Below are 26,981 nucleotides of genomic sequence, written 5' to 3' on the forward strand. Positions count from 1 at the left end.
GTGAGTTCGAGTCACCCCAAGAGCAAGGTGGGGAGTTCTTGGAGGGAAGGATGCCGAGGGTCTATTGGAAACAGCCTCTCTACCCCATGGTAGGGGTAAGGTCTGCGTACACACTACCCTCCCCAGACCCCACTAGTGGGATTATACTGGGTTGTTGTTGTTGTTGTTTCATATTTGGTGCAAAGAAGCACTAGTAGAAGATGTAGATTTAGTAGTTGACATGTTGGGGTCTTTGTAACTAGCACAGGACTAACTTTTTGTTCTTTTTTGGGGTCCTGTAACTCAGGTTCCTCTTAGCACTGTCTTTGTGCTAAGGACTGCTTTCATTGTTAATAATATAAATGTTATCTTGTTCAAAAAAAAATATAATAGGTAGGAAGAAGGTTTGGTCATATCCATTCTTGAAGTTTTAAACAATGTCTTAAAGACACTCTAAGAAGTTACCGGACTTCGAAATTTGAAACCTATTTCCACCATTTAAAAGCCTTCATTATAAAATTTTTTTTTTTTTTTTTTTTTTTACATCCTGATAAGAAAGAACATGTATATGATCATAAAAGAACAAACAAAATCACCTCGGAATCCCCAAAACAGAGAAAGTAAAAGCACCAGGAAATACACATCACCATTTTATTTTTAAAGAAAGAAGAGTTCATTTGACAAGCCAAAGACTTCTACAAGAAATTATAACTGGAGAAGTCTAAATAAAACAAATAGAAAATATTATTTTAAAAAGACAGAACTGTGGTAATTCCAACATAAAGATTGAGAAGAAGACAACAACAAGATGAACGCTTTGGACTCTCTCTTGAAAAAAAGAAGGGACAAACATCACAAGACCCCTTTTCTCTTGCCGAACAAGAGGTTATAAAGTCTCTCTTACCCCATACAAACTAAAGAGGCATGTAACATACTCCCAAATATGCATTGACAACTTGATAAATATTTTTATTTCTCAAACTCACACTTTTTAGCAATTTAACATTAACATTCTACACTCTCTGACAGAAGTTTTCAGTTCGTGATGGTTATATAGATCACAGAGCCACCAACTTTGTAAACTAAAATTAAGCTTAACGGAAGATAAGTAAATACAGCTTTTTCAGTTCTTGCAAAAACATTTTTTTTTCTCGGTTAAAAGACAACAGCTTTTAAAATTCAAAGTAGTTCAGAGTTGATTGTAGTATTAGCACTGCAAAAATGCGAGCTCAAGAAAAGACCAGATAACTCTAATGAAGACATAGGAGAAAACATAAGCACTTGCAACATCCCCACTTCACAATAAACAAATAAAAATTAAAAAAAGGATGTACTCACAACATCCCCACTCCACCTAGCAGCAACATCTAGAGCTTCACCTAACAAGCCGCTGAATTTTGGCCTGAGTACTGACAACTCCCCATGACCTCTTCTTTTCTGAAAGTTGAGTTGAATTTCTGCCTGAGAGTAAAAGTAAAACTTTAAAATGCAACTATTTGCTAAATTGCGGATCCTCTAAAACAATACTCCACTCACTGCTTTATTACTTGAAAAGACTAGTGTGCTTACTAGAGTAAGTCAATTGCATCAGTCTATTAGCATTAGATCATTTCGGAGTTTACAGTGTACAAAACCTAGAGGGGAAAAGAAAAACAATTGATGGGGAAATGTTGGAAAGAATGGTTTTGGATAAAAAATCTTTTGATATTCTAATAAAAGGACTTCCGAATCACTTCCAAGTACTGATGGTAAGAACACCTGATCCAGGAGATGAGAAACAGCGAGCAGAAAAGCCAGATAAACATAAACTCTATTTGAACCTCAACACCTAAGGCATGACGTAACTTATTTTCACGCAAAACTTCAGTTTTCAGTTTCATTAGTTTCTTTTTACCTTTTATCAAAAGAGAAAAAAGAAGCTTTTATAACCCTTTTCTTTTTGAGACTTGTGAAGGATGATGATTCAAAACTTCCTTAATATGCAAGTATGACAACCAAAACTCTTGACCAGGCAGTCAATCAAAGAACAAATTATTTCCGCTGGATGACATATTACCCTTTGAATCGTTCCACGAAGCGAAGCCAGCTCCAATTCATCCAAAGGCAAATGTCGCACCTGGTATGCAGGTAAAGGCAGTATAAGTCATTTAATCAAGCATCTTTATGATCATTAAAGACATGGAATAAATGGAAATACCTCTAAATTAGCTGAGTGCAGCGGCAGATAGCACATGTTAGCTTTTAAGTGTCCCTTCTGGAAGGAAAATGAGAACATTTTGCCAATCATATTCTCTTCAGAAAGAGGATGAAATGGTCCTCTGACCTCCAGATTAAGACTTTCATCTGGTCTACCCATGGCATCCAACTGTTAAAAAAAATAGAATCAAAATTTATACACTACAAAATTCATCTAATGGGTATAAATAATTAGAATTTGTAACGAAAATGGACCTTGGCATAACTCAACTCCATAAGCTAGCTCATGAGGTGAGGATTGCCAACGGCCCATTCCCTCAACAAATGTGGGATATTCTATATTCTAAGAGAATTAAAGCAACCTAAGAGGCGCTAAACAAACCTCGTTCCCATACAAAAAAAGGCAATAATTAAAAGAGACTAGAACCTAAGTATTAGCAGTCTAACTAATCTCGTGTATTTACAGTAGACTTTACTCACTTTCTTCGGGCAATCACTCATGATTAGCCACCAATAGCTTGCGGTTATGAGCAAGATGGGTTCTTTACCCACTAAATACTTGGGATTGCCCTTGGGTGCTTCGCATAAGGATCTTGCAATGTGGAATCCGGTTATAGGAAAGGTTGAAAGGAAACTAGCAGGTTGGCAAAAGCAGTACTTGTCGAAGGGTGGGAAAGAGTACTCATAAAAAGCACTTTATCGAGCATTCCCACCTACTATTTGTCTTTGTTGCAAGCACCAGCGAGACTCACAGAAAATTGGAAAAGATCCAAAGAAATTTCCTGTAGGATGCGGCTGATGGCACTAGAAAGATACATTTGGTAAATTGGAAAGCCGTTACAGCACCAAAGAAGTGGGGTGGTCTAGGGGTGAAAGATATGAGGGTGTTCCATAGAGCAATATTAGTAAAGTAGCTATGGAGATTTGGGGTGGAGGAGCATGCCTTATGGAGGGAGGGAGTAGTAGAGAAATTTGGTTCTATGGAGGGGGGTTGGAGGACTAAGACCAATACAGTTCCATTTGGGTGTAGTATGTGGAGGAGCATAATGAAGGGTGGGAAGACTTCAGCGGTCACATTACATTTAAGATTAGGGACGGCAGAAGAATTAGCTTTTGGAACCACAAGTGATGCGGGGAGGATACCTTGAGGACCTCTGATAGTAACCAGAAGTAGATAATAGAAGAAATAGAACAAAGAAGTTAATATTATTGGCAATAGTTTGTGCAAGAATCTTAAACACAACTATACCAATAAAATTGTCCGTATGGAGAGGATAATGCTCCAGAATAAAGTAGTATAATTCTGATAATGATACCTATACATTACTAGATCTATTACTTATATAATAGGCTGACCATAACTACTCTATAATCTATTATGATAAAGATAGATGACTTCTAATAACCATAATAAAACTGTTAAACAGATAACTTCTAATAAACTTCTAATAACTGAAAGCTCCGGGAATTTGAGAAGAGATAGATCATTATCTTCTACCAAATTTTTTTGCTTCTTCCCCGTTGAATAAGTATGGAAGTTACGTGGCTTATTAGTACACCCCTCCTGGAAAGACGACTTGTCCTCGAGGCGAAGTTTAAGAAATTGTGCCCACATCAGTAGGAAACATGTCATTTTTGTTGTTATCTTTCACATCGTGTGTGTCGTTCTCTTCTTGCATCAACTCCAGATGAGCAAAAGTCCCAGGTTGCAGCGATGACCAGGGCTATACTTTTCTCCACAACGATAGCAGAGGCCTTTGTCTCGCCGAATTTGTTGTTCAGGAGTCAACGGACGAGTGTTTGGAAGTGATGGTGGTTGAAAAAGACGTGTAACTGGTTGGCGGGATGATAGAATATCGAAGGATTCTCGAGCCGCCGGAGATGATGTCCCAATTGAAGGAGGTCCTGATACAGAAGGCAAAGTGGGTGCCTTACTGCACCGCCTGTTTTCCTTCATATTCTAAAGCCACGCTCATTGCCTTGTACACAGACTCCACTGTTCCTTGAGCCGAGGGCCTATCGGAAACAGCCTCTCTATCTTTATAAGTTAGGGGTAAGGTCTGCGTACACACTACCCTCCCCAGACCCCATTTATGGGAATACACTGGGTTCGTTGTTGTTGTTGTTGTTATTGCGTTGTACACAGACGCAAAGGTCTTCTTTGAGCCCACTGAGGAAAACTCCAAGCAAACAGTGTTCTGGCCAATTTTGCACACGCGCTGCTCGTTTTGCAAATTCTTGCCTATACTCGAGCACTGATCCAGTTTGTTGGATATCACAAAGATGGTCATCAGGGTTTTGAAACTCAGCAGGTCCATAATTTTCTTGCATTACTTTCACCAATTCGTCCCAATAGTAAATGGTTCTCTCATTGTTGATCCAAGCGAAAAGATCCAATGCATCTCTTTCCAAGAACATCGAAGCCACATCAACCTTGCATTCCTCGGGAGCTTGATAGTACTGGAAATACTTCTCTGCTTTTAGAATCCAGCCTCTAGGATCTCCTCCCTCATACTTTGGAAATTCCATCTTTGTCCGTGAACGTCGGAAAGTTTCTCGATGCCAAGTGTTGTTAACCTCACCCTCTTCTAGTATGGCTTTAGCTTTCCCTTTATTGTTGTAATCTCTAGTGCGTTGCGCTTTTAATGCAGTCATATCAGCGGCTAAAGCATCTATGGCTTCCAATTTCGTTGCTATAGTCGTCAATTGTTGGGAAATCAGATCAAGAGTCGGAATGGTGGGTTCGCTGTCGGAAGCGTTGGTCCGTGTGTTAACCATGGCAGATCTTACTGCTCTGATACCAAACTGATAGTAACCAGAAGTAGATAATAGAAGAAATAGAACAAAGAAGTTAATATCATTGGCAATAGTTTGTGCAAGAATCTTAAACACAACTACACCAATAAAGTTGTCTGTATGGAAAGACAATGCTCCAGAATAAAGTAGTATAATTTGGATAATGATACCTACACATTACTGGATCTTTACTTATATAATAGGCTGACCATAACTACTGCATAACCTATTATGATAAAGATAGATAACTTCTAATAACCATAATAAAACTGCTAAACAGATAACTTCTAATAAGTGAAAGCTCCAGGAATTTTAGAAGAGGTAGATCATTATCTTCTCCTAAAATTCTTTGCTTCTTCCCCGTTGAATAAGTATGGAAGTTACGTGGCTTATCAAACCCATTCCCTACTATGTACACATTTTCGAATCATAGACAACTGACAGTCCACCAGATTCGTAGAGAGCATGAACGGGAAGTTCTATGGGACCTCACGTTTAGGAGAAATCTGCAGAAGGAGAAATCTGCAAGACTGGAGATTGGGGAGTTTCAAGGGTTGATGGAGCTACTCTACAAGCAAATCAGGCCCCAATTTATTAGTGACTCATGGAGATGGGCGTTGAAGAGTGATGGTCTATTCACTGTCAAATCTTCCTACCAAAGTTTTCTGGTGAGGGAGAAAACACACTTTCCACATCTATCGATTTGGATTCCAAGGGCGCCTAGGAAAGTATGCTTGTTTGCTTGGTTGGCAGCAAGGGGAGCAATTCTGACAGCTGAGAATTTGAGAAAGAGAAGTATTATCCATATAAGCTGGTGCTATGTGTAAATATCCGGGCGAAGAAGTTGATCGTCTATTGGTGCATTACGTAGTAGCATGGGATTGTCGAGGGTGGTTTTGAACTTCTTTGTTGTTCCGTAGGTTATGCCAGGTACTATTAGAGACGTATTGCACAGCAAGGATGGTAGGCGTAGGAGAAGAAGACAAAAGGCATGGGACGTTGCTCCGTTAGCTCTTATGTGGGTCAGAGAAAGAAATTAGGAGAGCTTTTGAGGGGATTGAAAATAATTTTATACACTTGAGGAATAGCCTTTTTGTCTTTGATTGCTTTTTGATGGACCCATGAGATCCCTACTTGTTTAGATGATTGGGTGCCTTTTTTATGTTAAGGTAAGTTGTATTAATCAAAAGGGAGAAAAAAAAAACTCTCGTATACAAGAAGTATACCAAAAAGTAGAGAATTTACATCAAAACATGATTCTCTACCAAAGACGCCCAATCTTCTACACAAGTAGGTGCTATATGGGTGCACCAAAAAGATCATGTTTTGTTGTAGATTCTCTACTTTTTGGTATACCTCTTGTATTAAAGGATTTTTCCCATTGCTAATAATGTCTTTTACCTTATAAAAAAATGTATGTCATATCATCCTTCCATAGAGATGAGAACCAGATGTTATATAGCTATTCGGAGTATTCATCATCTCTAAGATAGGAAAACTTCGTTTTGACTCTTGATTTAGATCCCAAGTGTTAGAAGTAGGAAAGAACTGTATATTTATGTACACATTCCAGTAGATTCTACGTAGTTACTTTAACGCCATGAGAAGCAGCTCATGAGAAAGAGTAGTGCACTGTTGCTTCAATGGCCGAGACTCTTCCCTCTCTTCTTCTTCCTAAGATTCCACCATACCCATCAAGAGCCAAGCTTCCCGCGTCCAAACCCCAGTAAAGTTCTCCGGCAACCGATCCCTCACGCGCCGCCAACTCGCCTGGTTTTCCAGCGACATCTCAGCCACGCGCCGACGCGTGTGGCTTTTTCCGGCGACTTTTCAAATTTTTTTCTTCAGACAGCCTCTTCTCGAGGCTTTTCCGAGCCTTCACGTGTCGGTTTCACCAAATTCCGACGACTTTTTCTTTTTCCGGCCATTAAACCTCAGATTCTGGCTATTGATTCCTTTGTTCAGCACGAGAAAACCTTCCTCCCTTCCTATATACTGCTTTCACCCACTGTGATTACTGTTATTACAACTATTGAGGCTTTTTCCGGCCAGCTTTTTCGGGACAGCCGCATTTAGAATATGATGGATTGTACAGAGAGAAGCTCTTTCTTCTCTCTATAATCTAGAAAACTGAAAAACATGTCTTTTATCAAAGCTGTCTCTTGGCCAGCCCTAGAACTTAGGGGAAGATGCCATCGCAAGCTCGACGTAGGGCAGGAGCCGCACTTCTCGTTGTCCGAGGAGCACACTCTCAGGCGCAAGGGTTTCTTGGAATCTAGTCTCATTGGGTCTTTCTCCAAATGGGTTGGTTCTCCAGAGGTTGTTAGGAACTGAGCAGCAGAGGCATGGAACGTCGATGACGGGCTGAAAATATCGCAACTGGGGGACACTCAATATCTCTTTCGTTTTGTTGACAAGTCTCAAGCTTCAGAAATTCTTGTCAAAGAAAACAGGTGGTTCGATGGGAACTTCTTAAATTTAGACAGATGGGTGGAGCATGATGGGTGTCTTGACCCTCGCTTCACTGGCGAAACATTGGTGGTCAACATGGTGGGACTCCCGGTGCATCTTTGATGTCTTGACCTATTCAAGAAGATAGGGAAAATCTGTGGGGGTTTTATTGATGTCACTTGCAGTTTACACGATCTCTCGCGAGTGAGGATTGTGGTGAGTAAAAGGGGCAAAATCCACGTCTCCACTGTGGTGGAAGATGGCTACTTGAGTTATAGGGTTTGGTTGAGCCCTGAATTTCGCCCTATCTTTATACTTGTGATAGTGGCGGAAGAAAAGGGAAGGTCAAATAGAAGGGAGGGGAGGAGAAATCAGTCTCTGAGGGGAGGGGAGGGCTCACCGGATCACTGGATTAAGCCGGAATCAGACGTTAGATCGAGAAGAGACGGGAGGTTTGAAACTGGGGGAGGAAGACAAAATTTTAACAGGAGGGGAAGACGTGAATGGGTAAGTGATGCGGGCTGGAAAGGCAGAATGGGCCGATCCTCTTCTAATTATCATAGGGTCGGGCAAGTTTTCAACAAGTATAGGCCTGGGCCTCCTCACATGGGCCCAGCAACTTTCCCCAATTCCATTAGAATTGATCCTAAAGGGCCCAGATTATTTCAAGTTGCGCATGATAAGGCTCCTAAGCATATGGGAACAGTCGTTCCTCCTTCTTCTGGCCATGGTGCTTCACACAGTAGCACTCCTTCACCGAGCTCCAGTGACCTGTGCCCCTCTACGATGGCCGTTGCTGCAGGGGTAGAACCGGCTAAAGATGGTGTTGTTAATCCACGGCCCCCCGCCTCTGATGGACCCAGTTCCATCAACCCCCCACCTGCTCTTGGGCTTAGTTGTGCTGAGGTCATACTTAAAGTTTCTTCTTCTTCTGGGGAGATTGTTAAGCATGCCCCAATTGATGTTAGTGTCGGACCAGTACTTTCAGTTAACATGCCGCCAAGGGTTCCATGCTCTCTTCCTCCATGCTACCCTACTGATGGTTCTGGACATTCCTATAGCAGCGGGGTGTTAATTTCATAGGTTGTTGCCCCTCAAGGAAATGGTGAGACCCTTTCGGAGGTTAAAACTCCTAGTGCTAGCAATGCTATGGTCTTGTATTCCTCTGGTAGTAGCAAGGGAAGGGTACATATAGAAGACGCCTGCCCAATTTCGTCACGGATTGGAGGAGAGGATATGTCTTTCTGGATGGAGGATAAACTATTAAACTTTGGGAAGTTTTTAGGTGTTTCTGTTGAAGGGAAGGAAGATAGGGTGTTAGAACTGTTGAGGGAGATTGAGCAACAATCTCTTTACGATGGTGCAGGGAGGGAGTTGGGTAAAGGTGTTAAGCAAAATAACTTGGGGTATGTAGTGGTGTATCAGAGAAGGGGGAGAGTGTGTGACAGAGAGAAAGGGACCTCGGCTAGGGGGGTGGGGAAATGGGGGCTATTGTCGCTTATGGAAGTTAAGATCCTTTCATGGAATGTGAGGGGATGAATGACCCGAACAAAAGGGTCATCATCAAAGTGGGAGTTAGGGAGTGGGGTGCCAACCTAGTTTGTTTTCAGGAGACCAAAATGGAAGATTTGTCGGATGCGATCATGAGAAGTGTCTGGGGAGGTAGTTGGGTGAAATGTGACTGGGCCCCAGCAGCGGGAAGTGCCGGGGGCATTCTGCTTATGTGGGATGATAGAAGCTTAGAGGTAAAGGAGATTAGGAAGGGAGTTTTTTCTTTGGCAGCTCTCGTCAAAGATAGAGTGAGTGGGGTGGAGTGGGGATTTGGGGGAGTATACGGGCCGGTAGGGGAAGAGTCCAAGGTGTCTTTCTGGGAGGAACTGGCCAATATTATGGGGGAATGGGACATTCCATGGGTTTTAGGGGAGACTTTAAGACTATTAGATTAACGGAGGAGAGATTAGGGTGTAGTGTGATTTCGAGGGCCATGGAGGAGTTTTCTGACTTCATCAATGATCACTTTCTCATTGACCTTCCCCTGTCAGGGGAAAGGTTTACTTGGGCCAGGGCGGAGGATTCCAACTCAAGGTCTAGACTTGATAGATTCCTGACATCTTCCTCATGGATGAGCTGGTGCCGAATGTGCTAGATGGATGCAGAGGGAGGGGGTGCGTGCTCCCTTCCGATTCGAAAACATGTGGTTGAAAGTGCCAGGATTCAGTGACAAAGTGAAAGAATGGTGGACAAGCTACGGGGAATCAGGGACACCTTCATTCCGTCTTTCGAAGAAACTTAAATTGCTCATGGAGATATTATTAGGTGGAATAAGGAGGTTTTTGGGAGGGTAGAGGTTAAAATGAGGGAGTTTATGCATGAATTGGGAGAATTAGATAGAGGGGAAGGGGCGAGGGAGTTAGATGAATCTGAGAAAGCGAGATTGAGGGAGGTTAAGAGGGAAATAGTCGAGTTAGCAATAGCTCAGGAGACTAGTTGGCGGCAAAAATCGAGGGCGCTCTGTTTAAAGGAGGGGGATTCGAATACCAAGTTTTTCCATAGGGTGGCGGTTGCAAATCAAAGGAGAAACTTCATAGAGTCCTTAGTTGTGGATGGGGTGAGGATTGAGGGAGAGGAGGAGGTAAAAGGGGCGATAGCGGGGTTTTATGAGAACTTATATAAAGAGGAAGTTAGTTGGAGGCCGACTTTGGGGGAATAGAGTTCAACCATACAGGGGAGGGAGACAGCGAGTGGCTAGAAAGGGCTTTCGAGGAGGAGGAGGTGCACGAGGCTGTGTCGAGTTGTGCTGGTGATAAGGCCCCCGGGCCTGATGTTTTCTCCTTGGCTTTCTTTCAGCTCTTTTGGGACACCATCAATGGGGAGTTGATGGAAGCCATTGAATACTTCCATGTGAATGGTGTTTTCGAAAGAAGTATCAATGCTTCCTTTATTACTATTGTGCCTAAGAAAGAAGGTGTATCTTGTATCAGAGACTACAGGCCTATTAGTCTCATGGGGAGTATTTACAAGATTATTTCTAAAGTGTTTTCCATCAGACTTGAAGGTTCTTGACATGACTGTTTCGTCCTCCCAGAATGCGTTTGTGGAAGGTAGGCAGATCCTGGATGTTGCTTTGATGTCAAATGAACTTGTAGACTCCAGAAGGAAAAATAGAGGACCCGACTTACTATGCAAGCTGGACCTTGAGAAGGCTTTCGACCATATCAATCGGGAGTTCCTGGACTTCATTATGATGCGGATGGGGTTTGGGGCAAGATGGAGGGGATAGATCAAGTTCTGCATTTCCTCAGTCAGATTCTTTGTCCTGGTTAATGGTAGCCCGTGTGGTTTCTTTGGCAGCTCCAAGGGTCTCAGGCAAGGTGACCCTCTATCCCCCATGTTATTCATACTAGTGATGGATGCTCTGAGCAAAATGATGGATCGTGCGGCGGGCGGAGGCTTCTTGAGAGGATTCTCAGCTCCGATTGAGGTGCTCAGTGCCCGAAGAGTATCACATTTGCTTTTTGCGGATGACACACTAGTTTTCTGTGATGCCGATATGGATCAGTTGACCTACCTGAAGCAGGTCCTACAGTAGTTTCAGTTAGTATCAGGACTCAAAATCAACATTGGCAAGTGTGAGATTTTCTCGGTAGGTGAGGTTGCTAATATTGATGCCTTGTCTTATGTTCTCAGATGCAAGGTGGGCTCCCTTCCCACTACTTACCTGGGCCTCCCATTGGGGGCTTCATATAAGGATACTACGGTTTGGAATCTAGTGATTGAGCGGGTTGAAAAAAGATTAGCAGGCTGGCAAAAATGGGAGGGGGTTGGAGGACCAAGGCAATCACAACACCTTTCGGGTGTGGCATGTGGAGGAGCATCATGAAGAATTGGGAAGCATTCAGTGGCAACATCACTTACAGGGTGGGAGATGGAAGGAGAATCAACTTTTGGAATCATAGGTGGTGTGGAAAGGATACTCTGAGGGTCTCCTTCCCCCACGTCTTCAGAGTTTCAAACCAGAAGGAACCGATGGTCCAACAGATTCGTAAGGAGCATGAAGGGGGTAGTATGGGACCTCTCATTCAGAAGGAACATGCAAGATTGGGAGATTGCGGAGCTCCAAGATTTGTTGGCACTGCTATATGGGCAAGACAGGCCTCGGCCATACTGCGACTCTTGGAGATAGGGCTTGCGCGGCGATGGTTTGTTCACCGTAAAGTCCTTTTACCAGAGTATGTTGGTGAGAGAGGAAACCACTTTTGCATACTCCTCGATCTGGATTCCTAGGGCGCCCACGAAGGTGTGCTTTTTTGCATGGCTAGCGGCGAGGGGAGTGATCTTGACTGCTGAAAATCTCCGAAAGAGAGGAATTACACTTGTTAGTTGGTGCTACATGTGTAAAAGCTCAGGGGAAGAAGTTGATCACCTTTTGTTGCATTGCCCTATGTCCTCTGCTTTGTGGAGGGCAATCCTGAATCTTTTTGGTGTTCAATGGGTGATGCCAAGCACTGTAAAGGAAATGTTATATAGCTGGGCCGGTTTCCGTAGAAGAAGAAAGCAAAAGGCGTGGAAGTTCGCCCCGTTAGCTCTCATGTGGATAGTATGGGGGGAGAGAAATAAGAGAGCTTTTGAGGAGATTGAGTCTCCTTTTTCACATCTTAAGAATAGTTTTTTATCTTTGATCGCTTTTTGGTGCACTCATTTAACCCCTACTTGTATAGAAGATTGGGCGTCTTTTGTAGAGAATCATGTTCTGATGTAAATTCTCTACGTTTTGGTATACTTCGTGTATACGGGAGTTCTCTCCCTTTTGATTAATACAATTTACCTTATCAAAAAAAGAGATGAGAACCAAGATACTAAATCACGCCAAGCCGGCGAGTCAGAAACCTTTAAACAGAATCCCCACAGACCACAAAACCTTGGTCCAAAAATAAAAAAGGACAGGCATATAGAAAGATTTGCAATTTTCTGTAATTAATTTCCTATTAGGATGGATGCATTCTCTTTTCCAACCAACAACTCAGGTGTTCAGAAGATAACAAAGATGATTCCATGGATTCTTCAGATGAAGACAACCTTGTCCACCAATATTTTAGGTAGGCAGAAATTTATGCAAGAGCTGAGGACTAAGTTGTAGCAAGGAATATTCAAATGCTGTTTCAAACATAAACTTGGGGTATACAAAAATAAGAAACAAACTAGTGGGGCATACCTTAAGACCCTGCTGTGTGATGCTCAATGCTCCAGCCATCTGAGGTGCCAGCATCAATTGATTGAGTTTGAGTCCAGAGATTGAAACTTCACCGGAAAGAGTATCTGTAGCATCATTACATTCAACTGGAACATCTTCTGATCTCTTTTCAGAATGCACAAAATGCTGGTCAGCAATGCTGGAAGCTTTAACAACCTTTCCTTGAAACTTTATCCTTCCAGTTGCTTTCAGGTGAACAGGTTTTGGAGAATCCAAAGCATATGAAGAGACTGAACTGAAAAATTCGAAACTGCGCATTCTCAAATCCAGTTCAACTCCTTCCACAGTAAAGGGCAGGGGAGCATTCACGTGATAATCTCTCAGGTTTAAGCAGTAATCATCACGATAGGAGGTCAGAACTTTTGAATACAAGTCAAAAGCAACTGATGAAGAATTAACAGTTATATGATCAGGTGAAATTATGATATCTCCACGAGCATCTGTGAGTGATCCTTCAGCTTTGGGTGCCGTCCATTTGATATCAAACCGTCTGCAACCAGAAAATTGGTCTATCAGCAATGTCATGATAAATTTTTATCAAACTAATAGAAATACAACCTTCTTAAAAAACATAAAAGCATCAAATAGGGGAAAATTACTTACCCTTTTTCCAAGAAAAGAAAATTTTATTAAGGAGGTTAAACAGAAAACTAAGATATCTTCATCCCTGAAAAACGTCTACATCAGATAAACAGAGCCAGGATCCTTCAGCTCTCATGCGAAGATCACAAGCGGTAAAACATGAAAAGAGCCTATTGCCTTTCTTTTGGGACAGTAAGACCCAACCACAAAGAAGCAGGAAGATCACTCTATCTCAAGCATGATTTATCCTGAGAAACCAATCTTTGGTAACAATGATGCAGTCCGAGAAACTACTCGGAAATGCTAGCATTACATTACATTCTACCAACAACATAATAGGCAGTGAAACACCTTGCTAGACAATCTTTTCCCTCTTCACAACCAGTAGACCCAATAATAACATTGAAAAATTTACAGACTGACTGTGAAATCACAAAAGATTCAGCAAACCACCCAAACCATCTCCACCACAAACCTCTTGAAAACGAGCAACGGAGAGAAGATCTAGTTGTTCTTGCACATAATGCACCAAACTTGACTTATGGTTTTCTAGAGTGTTCTCAACTGTAAAATTCTATTGGTGCTATGGAGCACAGACCAATCAAAAGCATTGGCTCAAAGTCAGGAAAATAAAAGAGGCCTGAGGGGGACTCCTTAAGGGTTGTCGGTGCCCGCGAGGATGGACGAAGATTTTTATCTGAAGGTCACAGCTGAATCTAGATACCAGATGTGTTACGAATACAAAATATTACCATTCAGAAAGTAGATACAGAACTGTCTATCTAAAGACATATGACACCACCATTAAGAAAGATGTGACTAGAAATCTTACGGTTTCAATAAAGACCCAGAAATTTTCGTATCTCCATTTAAATGACCCAACTTAAGAGGCATCAGCTGAAGGAAACCAGGTAGATAGCGATCCATGGTCTTATCAAAGCTTAAATTACCAGAGAAGTTCACATCCATAGCCGTGTCATCAACCTCTCCCTGCAAAATTGAAAATGTCAACACCAAGGCTATGGACATGATCAAATTTGAGAAGTTGGACATTTAAGGTAATTTACTGTTCCTTAAGATTTAATATGGTGTCAAAAAGTCAGCAAAAAGTCAAAAACATGTTTTCGTGTTGTATAATTTGAATGAAAAAAAGGCCCTATTTTGAGCTTGTCTTCCTGTGCATTTATCAGGAAACTACTATCCAGATATTAAAGTTGAACTTATATTCTTCAAAAGTTAATCCCAAGAACCAAAAGTTTTGGCCTGTGTAAACACAAAGTGGGGTGAAAAGGCGAGAGATCCTTTTTTTTGTTGGGCAAGATGAACAAAAAGCAAAAAAGAGATACTTCTCAAATACAACTATGATGAGATAACTTGTTCAATTCAATTGAGGATGTTGAAAAGAGTTGATCAACAAACATTGACTCAGAAGTAGTAGACATATTACTCAATACTCAATAGCACTTTGTGAAGAGGGGCACATATGCTCCAGTGAGGAGGTGCTAGAGGTTGGCAGTGATAGGTCTAAAGAGAGGTGGAGGTTGACCGAGGAAGAATTAAGGAGAGGTGATTAGACGGGACATGGCACATCTTCGACTCACCGAAGACATGACCCTAGATAGGAGAGCATTGAGGTCGAAGATTAGGGTAGAAGGTTAGCAAGTAGTCGAGCGATTAGGGTAAAAACCTAGTAGGAAGTCGAGCGATTCCTCTCCTTTAGGGTAGAAGGTTAGAGTGACTCCTCTCCTTAGTATGTTAGATGCTCCTCTTCACCTTACCAGTATTATTGTTATTACGCTATATTTATCTTGCTCTTCAATTTTATGACTACTGAGCGAGTGTCTATCGGAAACAGCTTCTCTACCCTCACAAAAGGGGGTAAGGTCTGTGTGCACCCCACTCTCCAAGACCCCACTCGTGAGTTCACACTGGAATGTTGTTGTTGTTGTTGTACTCAATAGCGTCCTCTCAAGTTAGATAATTCTTATTTATCAACATAACTTGGTTAATTAATTATCATCCAAGAAAGACAGATTCATACATACAGATATCTACGTCTCTCACAAGATATGTATGAAGATTGATTTCTTGTCTTTCATGGATTATCCAGATTTAAGAAGACATATGCTACTAGTTCTCAATTTTACTTGATCTAATTAATGTTACCCTTCAGACCACTATAAATTCTAGTTTGGACAGGGTTTTGAAGGAACTTCTTCTTATTGTCCTATCCAGAAAACTAATGTTTTATGCTATCACAAAACCAACACTGTCTCCTTCTTAGACCTTCATAGATTAGCTACTTGACCAAGTCGACAGGAAGTAACTCAGTTTTGCACTTTCCTATCCTAATTACAAAGCAAAAAAGCAATGTAAAATTACCTCTCAAGTAAAAGCTGTCATGGTGGGGCCATGTTGTGTCTTGCAGATTGTTGGAGCACTCCCTATCAGTAATTTAGCATAGATGACTGGTTTATATTTTGCTCTAAAGTTCTCTATGATTGTTTACACCTTTCATAAGGGTTGTTCCCTCCTTAATAAATAAGAACTTTTTACTTTATCAAAAAGGGTTGCCTTAGGAAAACCAACCCTCTATTCTTCTGATCCAAACATCCTACCATTTTCCTCGTTCTTTCTTCTCACTCAAACTACCTACAGATAGTGTGATTAGCTCATTCATCATTGGAGGTCTGAACCTATCATGAGCATGGTCATAGTCTGTCACGAAACGTATCTTAAGTTACGTGTTTTAACTCTAAAGGTATCGACATATGCTTTCAATCTAGAACGTTAAGTGACTCTTCCATATCCTCAAGAGGGAAAAAGGTTCTGTCATCTGAAAACCACATTGATTATTTACATTGCATTCTTCTCTTTGTAGAAACGGCAGTGTCTTTTAATAGCAAAGGAACTGGGATAGCCGGACCATAACATGAGAAAGGGATCCTTTCTGAAACCCTCTAGGATTGATCATCCCACCTGATACTGAAGTATCTTTCATAAAGAAGGGTTCGGGACCCAAATGCCCAACCAAGCTTCTATCTACCACAAGTAAATCTCAGGCCATCAGAAAATATGCAGAGCTTCAAAACTGCCAGTACATGATAGGTAAATGTGTAAGACCTAACAAGAGGTAATTATGCGATACTCCATCCATCCCATTAAGTGTGACCTAATTTGACTATCTGGAGTTCAAGAGGAAAAGGTTTCGATGAGTTACTAGGTAGATATATGTTAATATAACGGTTAGCAAATATAAAAGATATAAATTCTACTGATCATGATTAAAGAACAGGTACAAATTTCACATCAAATATAAATATAATATAAAGTAGGTCCTTATCATTAATTCGGTGTTTGAAGTTGGAGGATGCTGCCATTCAAAGAGGTCATATACTTTAACGAAATAGGATTGTGAGAATGAATGCACTGGAGAAAAATCTATTTATTAACAATGACACAATGAGCCCTATATATAATACATATTCTACTCCTACTACATATAGGACTAGGACATATTCTACTCCTACTACATATAGGACTAGGACTATTTACACATAACTATCTAACACTCTCCCTCAAGCCAGTGCATACAAATCATATGTACCGAGCTTGTTACATATGTAATTAATACGAGGACCAGTGAGGGACTTGGTGAAAATATCTGCAAGCAGATAATTCGACATACAAGGCCACTAGACTCCCCCTGAGCAAAAAAAACCAAGTGATTGCTGATAAACAGAAGTTGGCTGAAAAGTCGCCAAAAAAATTTGAAAACAGTGAGACTAAGCCGAATTCCACACTACAGAATAGGTTCTAAAACACCACCAGTATACACAAACTTTTTCTGGAAATTACCGTAGCTCGCCGAAACCCTAGTTCTGGAGGCGCGTGAGGGGCTTTCTGCCGTAGCGATTGACACGCGCCTTTCTGCCGTAGCAATTGACTAGGGTTTTGTCTCCTGACTTTTTCGAACAAGATGGTAGTGTTGGTTTTCGCACAACACTTACCAATCAAGAGATAATGCAAATCAATCTTGAGTCGTCAACCGGAAAGACGCACGGTGACTGACTTTTCTGTTCCGATGGGACTGAGATTTCTGCGGTTTGGTCGCACAAGGATTTCAGATCTGATGGTGGTACTGGTATATGCACAGTACCACTGTAGCTGTGATGAACCCAGGGAACAAGACGAAGTTGTCGGAAAATTGCACGGCGATGAGATCTTTCTTCCCGGATGTCGCTGGAATGACGCACATCGATAATTTTCTCACTGAAGCTCTGATACCATGTGAGAATGAATGCACGGGAGAAAAATCTATTTATTAACAATGACACAATGAGCCCTATATATAATACATATTCTACTCCTACTACATATGGGACTAGGACATATTCTATTCCTACTACATATGGGACTAGGACTATTTACACATATGGGACTAGGACATATTCTACTCCTACTACATATGGGACTAGGACTATTTACACATAACTATCTAACGAGAATCATAAAGTAAAGAGAGAGAGAGATTAGATGAGTGGAAGGGGCAGAGAAAACACGATAACCAAAGAGTTAAGAGGCTGAAAACCTTGGGATTGCATCCACTAGTATTATCATTTTCTTTACACTTTTAAGGAAGCACCTATTACAGACAAGCAAATTGTAAAGAAAATGGACCTTGGACTTAACTCAACCCTGATAGCTCATGAGGATGAGGATTGCCTAGACCATATAAGAAGACAACAACCCACTTCCTTAACTAATATGGGACAATCTAACATCTCATCCCCGGTAGGCCCAAGGCTGGATGTCTGGAGTGTAAACAATAAAAAGTTGGGGTGGGGGGTGGGGGGGGGGGCAAGGGGGTAAACCAAGCATAAGGATGGGTTTAGCTTTGATACCATAATAAAAGAAATAGACCTTAGGCCTACTCAATCCCAAGGGCTAGCCCATGAAACGAGGAACACCAAGACTATATAAGAAAACAACAACTCATTCTCTCAATCAATATGGGACAATTTAACCCAAACGGAGATCTTCCTAACAATTACATCCACACTTCAATCCTACATAAATGTCCCATAAATTATGTCCCTAACCAAGATTTTTCTATATATATTTTTTTTTTCTTAATAGATTTTTCTATATAAACATCCAAGCAACACAAATTTAAGGAAAGTATACACCTATTTTGGAGCAAGGATTGGTTATCAAGGGGTAGAATCAAAAAACCACGTAGCACCTCCTTGACCATAAAGCTATCGCACAATTCTATCAACACCAAAACCTGCATAACCAGGTACTTATAGGATCAAAAATTGTAGAACTGATTAATGCGGACATCCCTTAGATATTCATCTGCAGCTGGCCAAAGTTACGTGTAGCAAGTTCAGGCTAATTTTTCTGGTTTAATATTTGCACCCTCAAAAATTGAAATATTCTGGAGACAAATAATTCTCTCCTTTTAGACACACATTATCGTGTATATCTTATCTAGTGACTTGAGAATATTATTGAACTTTTGGTTACAGAACATAACCATATTTACTTGATCTTCAAGCCAAAGTGAATTGTCTCAGATATAAACAAGTACCTCAGGGCATATCCACGCATTTCCTGCACCACGAATTTCACCGCCATCAGTAAGGCTAGCTCTAATGCCGTACAAGTCAGCCACCTGTCCCAGACATGATGAATTCAATAGTACAGAAGCCTTACGAAAAAATTGAAATATTTATAGCTGATTTTGCTTACACAGTTGTCCGTGTTGAAAGTAAAGTTGGCTGAAATGTAGGAGAATGGAACACGATCAATTGCTGCCACTGCACCAGCCTCCTTATTACTGATCACAGCTTCATATGCGGCAGATTTAGGAAATTCATTGGCCAAATTGGCTATCTTCCTTGACACCAATGCACTCCCCACGAATATGGGAATGTCCAAGGGGCCTTGACAGTTGAATACAGCTGTAACTGAACCAGCCAACTGAGTAAATCATCAAAGGATTTTGAGATCAATAAGGAGAAAGAGGTCAAAGAGCAGCCCGATCACAGTGCCCTCTTAAAAGATACAAGAAATCACAGAGATCTAGAACACAGTTCAAAATTTGATCACAAATGGTTGTGCAACGCCTCTCATTAAAATAGGAAAGGACCTGTAAGAATGTTTACAGTCCTCTTAACAGAATAATGAAGCACATTATTTGGCAACAGAAACCAGGAATCAAGTCATAAATAATGAAGCTGAAGCCTGAAGGACATTTTCCCATTAATTCTCAGTTTTCACCGACTTGGGATGCAAAAGAGTTAGTGTGTTTCAGCAAGAGGGCAGGGGACTAGTTATTGTTTATCCTTTGAAGCACCACTTACTCTTGCTCTTCATCAGAGTAGAGCAGAGCTTCAGTCAAAATTGTCTTTTGATAAAAAAGTAACATTTCATTAAATAAAACACGACGAAGTGTTGCACCTGTCTAAAGAAGTGCATACTATGAAATCCAACCAGTAACTGAAAATGATTCTTTCCCTCAATACAATTTCATACCCTGTTAAAATTCCTTGGAATAGGAGAAACATTCTGATATAGAAAGGTCTATTATTAGATTCATGCTGCCATAGCACATTAAGCATTAAGCTATTCTATAGCACATTTTTCAGTTAAGTCTGCAACACTAAAAGCACATCCCTGATAGATGATAGTTTTTTAGATTACAACCAAATATACTATCAAGTATCAACAAACACAGAACATCTTTGTCAAAGCACTTTGCATCTTTATAACACCCGAGCCCCAAGATGACTTACTACCTTATTCAAAACACTTGAGATACTTATATAGAGGGGATATATTTGGTTCTTTTTAAGGCAATAACTTTGATAAATATAGCACTCAGAAATGGCTAAAACGGCAGTTTATTTAAAACAAAAATATAAATGTGGAGCTACATGTTACTCTTTGTTTGCAAAGAATAAAGAGTAAGCATTCATTTTATTTATTTATTTGAGTATTCATAACTTAGGGAAAAGCTGTGAAATTTACTTTATTTGCTGCTAGTTACCAGAGTAGATATTATTTGGATGAGAGGCAAAAGAAGATCAATCTCTAGTTCAGATAATGAAGTTTGGAACAGGAAGGGGCTCATAATTAATACCTATGCATCCCAAAATACGAGGGTTACTAGCCCAATGATATAAAATGTAAATTTATGGGAATAATTGGAGGCAAAAATAAACCTAGAGTTGCAGGGCTCAAGATAGATGAAAATATGTAACCAAGGGAAGGTGAATAGAAACAAACCGGAAACAATAGGGGCTTCATCTTGAATGTTTTCATTAAGGCATTCACTTCAACAGATGGAACCTGAAAAAAGTGTCCATACCAAATCGAATTATATGAATGAGAAATTTATTTGGCGGAAGAGAAGAGAAAGACCACCAGACAGGCAATACCACCTTCCACATTCCCATCACATCTGTTTCAAACACTTATTGGTAGTGCTTCTAAAACTAAGACAAACAACATTTAAGAGCGTCACATGACTGCTAGGAAAGAATATCTTCTGCTGTAATGTATTGATACATTACATAAGCTACTTCGAAGATTTCATGAGGCAAATATAAATATGTTAAGCAATGGTGATCAAAGATCAAATGATTTCTAGTAGAAATTAATAAATCTACTTTAAATTTCATATGGCAACTTAAATTCTGTTAAGCAATGTTGACAAAGATCAAACTAATTCTAATTAAATGATTTCTACATCTTGATTTGAGTTCAAATTCGTTTCTGCTACCACTAACGCAAATAGGATGCAACCGTTCAAGTTACTATGAATACATAACCCAATGTGGATAGCAGCAGAGTGCAGCCCGAGAATGTTGTATAACTAGTAGCTATTTACTTCATAGAGTATACCTGACACATGAGATGGAATTCTCCTTCCTCTGGATTGATGCCAAAATCTCCAGAAGCTTCTAAAGGAACATCACCAAACCAACCACTAGTATTATGCAAGAATATACGTTGAGCGCGAAAACATAAACTGGCAGACATATCCTACATAAGAGAAGGAAAGAGATGAAAATGCATAAGGGCATCAACCATCATACATTTCAGATGGGCCATCAACACACTTCACCACGCTTATGTCTTTGTATTAGAGCATGTAGGACTATGAAAAAGTCGCCATTTCTATAAAGCTACTCAAGAATAAAAATGTCTACACAGTTCACAAGTTAAGAGAAGCAAATAACTAAAAGTACTTCCACTACTTGTAAGTTTAATAGCAGACAACTCAATACAAATAATAGACAAATAAATATATAAACTGTTGAAGAGATCATAAAAAACTGTTTGGTTTCCCGACTCCAATGCCGAAAGATAGCTTACCCAAAACCCAGAAGGAGCATCATATATTTGAAATGCCAACCCTGTGACATCAAGCTGCCCATGAAGATTTGGAAAACTTTCCCCCTTATCCATGCACATGTGCACCTACAACAAATGATAGCAAACTCAAAATCAAAGTAATTGATCAGACATAAAATTAGTCAACGTATACGATCTTCCACAAAGGATAATGTCAACCATATCCAAGGATAACATACAAAAGGAAATATACATATTACAAATAAGCGCACATGCAAATATTTGGATCTGATAAAAGAAATCACCAAAAGCAACCCTGATACACACAGTCAGAATTTAGCTTTATGAATGATAACACGAGGAATTCACGACAACGGTATGCGTCCAGCTTTAGTTTTATGGGATACGTGAACTATGGATCCAGCTTTAGTTAAGCAAAAAAAAAAGTTTCACTCCTATCACAATGGTCAAGGGTAAAAGGATTGTGCATTAGGATAGTGTTAAGTGTTAACTAATCTCCGACGTTCATTACTGGACCCTTTTTACTACATTTATTGTGTGATATGAGAGAAGAGGTTGGAAGAGAATCAAAACAAATGTCTTACATCTATGTTCTTTTATAGATACTTTAAACAGTATACACAATTCATTCTTCCAATGGTACAGCGATACATATTTAAACATGTCATTGATGTGATTAATTCTAATCTAACCAACTAAACTAACATAATCAACTCATCTTGCAATTGAGCTGACATAATGTGTTAACGAACTGAAAAAGGTTTACAGGACACATTCAGAGTTAGGAAATACCTCGCCACTAGCTCTCCCTTTGGACCATGTGATTGGAATTTCCAAAATTCTCTCAAAAAGCTGCATCCGAGATAAAGAACAATACATGACACATAAAACAGTAAGAAAACAAGCATTATTGCAGCAGCTTCCTGTGGACTAGGAATCTTTCAAATTTTACAAATCAAGTAACATGGCAGTGCACCTTACCGGAACAAAGAGGTTCACAATCTTCAAATTCGCATGCCATATCTGCTCAGTCATATCAACATAAACATCTGTTGATAACCAGCCACCATTGTCAGATCTGATGTCCGAACGCCACATCTTACAATTACCATTTAGTTGTACGTGCACCCGTCCATAGTGGTTTTGAAACTTGATATGCCCCGTGACATTTTCCATCTCTCTATAAACACAGACAAAGATAATACTGAATGCATAGACCAGCATGAAATAAACCTAAGAACGAGAAAAAAGATTGCCATTAAGATAACTTCAGTAGCAGATCATTCTCAACAAACAAAAAATAATAACTCCAGTAGCAGAGCATGCACACATCAAGAATGTATCTACCAAAAGATATTTAATATTCCCATTAACAACAAAAGAAACGCTGTCCAAGACAAAACAAAACAGATGAGGATGTTAAAATCCCTATCAACCAACTATACTGGGTGGAGCACGAGAGAGAGAAAGAGAGAGAGTAGGACAGAAAATATTTTTTTTGATCGGTAAGAGTAGGACTGGAAAATATTAAAAGGAAGAATTTCAAAATTAAAAGGAGTGTTCACAAGAATTATTGTTTTGGGCAGGATTCAAAACCTTTAACCAGGAGTTTTAGCTGTTTTGAAGCTTACCTTGGCTCTGTATCACCATAGGCAAGCAGCATCAATGAGCCCCCACTGAAATGTACAGAATCCAGAATTACTGGAACCATCTTTTCAACACTAGAGATATGTTTTCCGTAATCACCATCAACAAGTTCAGCAACAATATCCTCCACTCTTGGACTCATCTCAAACTTCAGCCTTTCCATAGGCTTTACAATTGAATTAGCCCCGAGCTGACCTAGACTCTTCACAAAAGAATACAAAGCTGACTTTGGGCTCCAGGACTGTAGAGTTTTTGATGGATGCTGCAGAGGTAATGGCTCAAGCACAGTAAATCCAGAACCACTAGATGCATTGCCTTGTCGAATATCTAGAGCCCCCCAATGAGATTGTTGTACCTGCTCCTCAAATCGATGTGAATCATCTCTGCTATTGGCACCCCTATTCATGATATCAGCTGCAATTTCTTCACTACTTTCTCCAGGCCCATCAGCTGTTTTATCCCCCATGTTGGTGCAGGATAATTTTTCACTGAGACTTAAAGCTTTACAAAGTCTAACCAGAGTAAAAAGAAATGGATCACGTAGAACAGCTAAACCATCAATGCAATCACTACCGCATTTCTCTACAGGCAAAGGATATGTTCCCAACATTTTCTGACACATAAGATCAAGCTGGCATGTTTCTACTTTGTCAGAAATTCCTTCACTTGAAGAACCACAATCGAACACGTTACGTTTGGCATTGCTGGTAAATAAGTTCCCCTCAGAATTATCTACAAGGTTTACAACTTCTTCAGATATTGTTGGTGAAGAAACAGAGGGTGAGGTATCACCCTCGCTTTTGACAGGAAAAATTGCAGGATTTGCAACATCATAAGCCTCAGATGGCGGACAACAGACACCAAGATTTGCATTTGATGGACCCTTGAAATACAAACAGGCTGCTGATGCACTACGCTCAAGAATTCTTCTTCTAGCGGCAATACCAGCTGCAGATAAATCTCTCCCATTAGCCTTCTTGAATCGTTGTCTTAGCGCGTCTGGTATGATTTTAGACCAAAACCTAGTCCCAGAAGGTGGAACTTTTGCACCAAATGTTTTCTCTAAATCTGCGTGCTTCAAATCATACTCCCCTCCAGCATCCATGTGATGCTGATCTCTCCAGTGCAGTTTCTCATCCATACAAAAGAAGGACTCTGAAGTTACTATCCTCGCAAGAGTAGTTGCAGCGTTCTTTGAGAAGTCATCATCTAATAGAAAAGAATTTCCTTCAGGAAGAAGATAACCCTTCTCAGCTGCTTCCCTTGCTGCAACATCTCTCTCCCTGGCCCAGCGAGTAGCTGCTTCCTCTCTGGCAATCCTCCTAATTTTTGTCCGCAAATCAATACCTTCCTCATCTGACAAACGGTTCAGCGGACTGCCTTCAGAAAAGGGCAGTCCAAGCCATGTATAGTTTTGCTTTTGCACTACCAGAATACTTGGATTTGACAAGACCGCATCAACCACAATCTTTCCCCTACTCAGACTCGAAAAAGGACGAATTCGCAGCTTAACAGTTGGTAATTCACCACAGGAGAACTCTTCACTATGAGGACCAAAAGAGCATGACTCTAATGTAATACTTAAAGGTGATATTCTTCGAACCCTACCAAAATCAAGTTCGCGCTGAACATATTCACTCAATAATGCACAAACAGAAGGCAAAAGCTTTGCTTCAATGTAACTCTTTGCTTTCAACTGGCCATACCATAGAAGTAAACACACCCCAGATATTACAGCACCAAAGATTGAACACCGGACAAAGAATAACCCTTCTTCCCAAACTGGAACTAGTGACTTCACCAAGCCTTTACTTCGAACTAATGGCTCTCTCACGGAGCACACTAATGTGCCACTTCTCAGTGCAAAACTCTTCCATAATAGCTCCACGTTTCTGCCACAAGAATGTGTAAATTTGACCCCTTGAGTTATCCAGTCTCCTTTCTTTGAACATCTACAGTTGTAAACACCTCTTCTTGATGATCTTACTCCACTAATATAATTTCCACTTTTCCTTCTGTTAAAGTTGCATTGAAGTGGAAGCCCAAGAAAGGGGCTATGAAGCTTAGCACGCATTATCTCCATATTATGAGTCTTCACTTGATATTCAACATAATTGCAGGGGACCAAGAGCCTACTCTTAGTCCCCCTAAAAGCTTCAAGCTACAAACCAGTTCCCAAACATTCAAAGCCTGGTTAAGCATAAAAGAAGATTAACACTCTTTTCATCACTAAATGCGTAAGTATCAATATTTAATAATTCATGAGGAGACCAACTTCACTAGCTAAAAAACATGGTAACGAATTACAAAAAGATTTTAAAAAAGAGTCTGCATCCCATCCCACTAATTGACCTGAGTTGATTTCCAAGGAATTTATGAAGAAATGGAGCTTCGGCCAAACTCAACCTCAAAGGCTAACTCTATTCAACAGTTCAAGACTATATAAGGAGGCAGATAATCCATCCCACCCATGATTGGACATCTGGAGCATGGACAATATAACATGACGGCCCAACATCAGGTAAACCAGGAATTGGGGGTAGGTCTGGCTCTAATACCATGTGAAGAAATGGACCTTGGGCTAACTCAACCCCAAAAGCTAGTTTCGGGGTTGAGTCCGGCTCAAGGTCCATTTCTTATCATAATTTATAACTAAGATGTTTGCGCTGATATTTTTATTGTTTATATTCTTATATCTACACATAAGCGTTGTAGTTATGTATTTATTGAATTTCGCATGAATTATGAAATTGTTTAAAATGTGAAAAATAGAAAGTTGATTGAAAAGTGGTCATATCAAATTTTTAAAATGACACAGTTTAGTACTCCTATTTACTTCAACTTGTTTTAAGGGGAAAAAACTTGCCACTTTAGAATAGTTCATAAACTTGGAGCAGATAAAATCAAAATTAGGTCAATTAAAATCGGAGAGAGATAGAATACAAATTTTATTCTCACAGCCTATTTACTGAACAACCATGTTTCAAACTATGAACTTTCTTAATAGAAGAAAAGGCAATTATCAATATTAAGAGTTTCACAATTCAGAAAACTGAAAATGAAACAGTGTATACAAAATTAACATGAGTTCAAGGAGTTGAGTCTTACTGTGTATAAGCACATAAAATATGGAGTAGTAAGAACTTTACTGAGGCAAATTAAAGGAGGGCAGAATCCAAAACAGGAAACTCTTTGTTTGCTATTTTTCAAATTATTTTGATGAATCCTGAGATTGCGTGTGGCTATCGTTTTTTCCAGTGCGCAGAAGGGAAAAAATAGAGTTTTCGAGGAAAGCGTGGGGCGGGGATTTGCTTGATTGCATTGGCTCGCTCTCAGTTCTGAATGGAATGATATTGCAGATTACCCTGCAAGTCCTCTGAACTACTTCGAAATGTGCAATCTAGTCCAATAACAAATCAATTTACTTCACAATATTTTGTTCCTCCTCGACGTACCCCGTACGTTGGAAAATATTACTGTCTCTTTCCAGTTTATGTGACGTTCTTCTCTATTTTAAGATTCCCAAGTAGTTAACTTTAGTTCTTCAGCAATTTTCATAGTACTATCATGATTTTAAAGAGTTCAAATTTATTTAATTATTTAAATATTAAATTTTGATATGGTGTTATTTCTATCAAGCTTACTTTCAATCGCTAATTTACGATTTTCTTCGATTATCATTGGTATAGTA

At 40.1% G+C, this 26,981-nt stretch overlaps 1 protein-coding gene and 1 long non-coding RNA gene across 2 annotated transcripts in view; both read right to left on the reverse strand.

The window, feature by feature from the left end:
• Positions 1-26,638, reverse strand: part of LOC104093258 (protein TIC236, chloroplastic) — a 44,231-nt gene extending 17,593 nt beyond the window's left edge. Inside the window, exons 1-14 of the mRNA XM_009598986.4 lie at positions 26,399-26,638; positions 23,275-25,480; positions 22,625-22,823; positions 22,436-22,495; positions 21,644-21,748; positions 21,170-21,310; positions 20,552-20,614; positions 19,013-19,243; positions 18,852-18,935; positions 14,088-14,245; positions 12,635-13,163; positions 2,177-2,344; positions 2,036-2,095; positions 1,318-1,440 (exon numbers count right to left, since the gene is read on the reverse strand). Of these exons, the coding sequence (XP_009597281.1) occupies positions 1,318-1,440; positions 2,036-2,095; positions 2,177-2,344; positions 12,635-13,163; positions 14,088-14,245; positions 18,852-18,935; positions 19,013-19,243; positions 20,552-20,614; positions 21,170-21,310; positions 21,644-21,748; positions 22,436-22,495; positions 22,625-22,823; positions 23,275-25,373 (4,020 nt within the window). The 5' untranslated portion in view covers positions 25,374-25,480; positions 26,399-26,638. The remainder of the gene's footprint in view (positions 1-1,317; positions 1,441-2,035; positions 2,096-2,176; positions 2,345-12,634; positions 13,164-14,087; positions 14,246-18,851; positions 18,936-19,012; positions 19,244-20,551; positions 20,615-21,169; positions 21,311-21,643; positions 21,749-22,435; positions 22,496-22,624; positions 22,824-23,274; positions 25,481-26,398) is intronic.
• Positions 16,700-18,842, reverse strand: LOC138896894 (uncharacterized). The gene is made up of 2 exons (XR_011410440.1): positions 17,614-18,842; positions 16,700-16,802 (listed from the first exon to the last, which is right to left on the reverse strand). It is a non-coding gene; the product is annotated as an uncharacterized lncRNA (long non-coding RNA).
• Positions 26,639-26,981: the final 343 nt, after the last annotated feature.

Source organism: Nicotiana tomentosiformis, chromosome 8, assembly GCF_000390325.3.
Source record: "Nicotiana tomentosiformis chromosome 8, ASM39032v3, whole genome shotgun sequence".
NCBI lineage: Eukaryota > Viridiplantae > Streptophyta > Magnoliopsida > Solanales > Solanaceae > Nicotiana > Nicotiana tomentosiformis.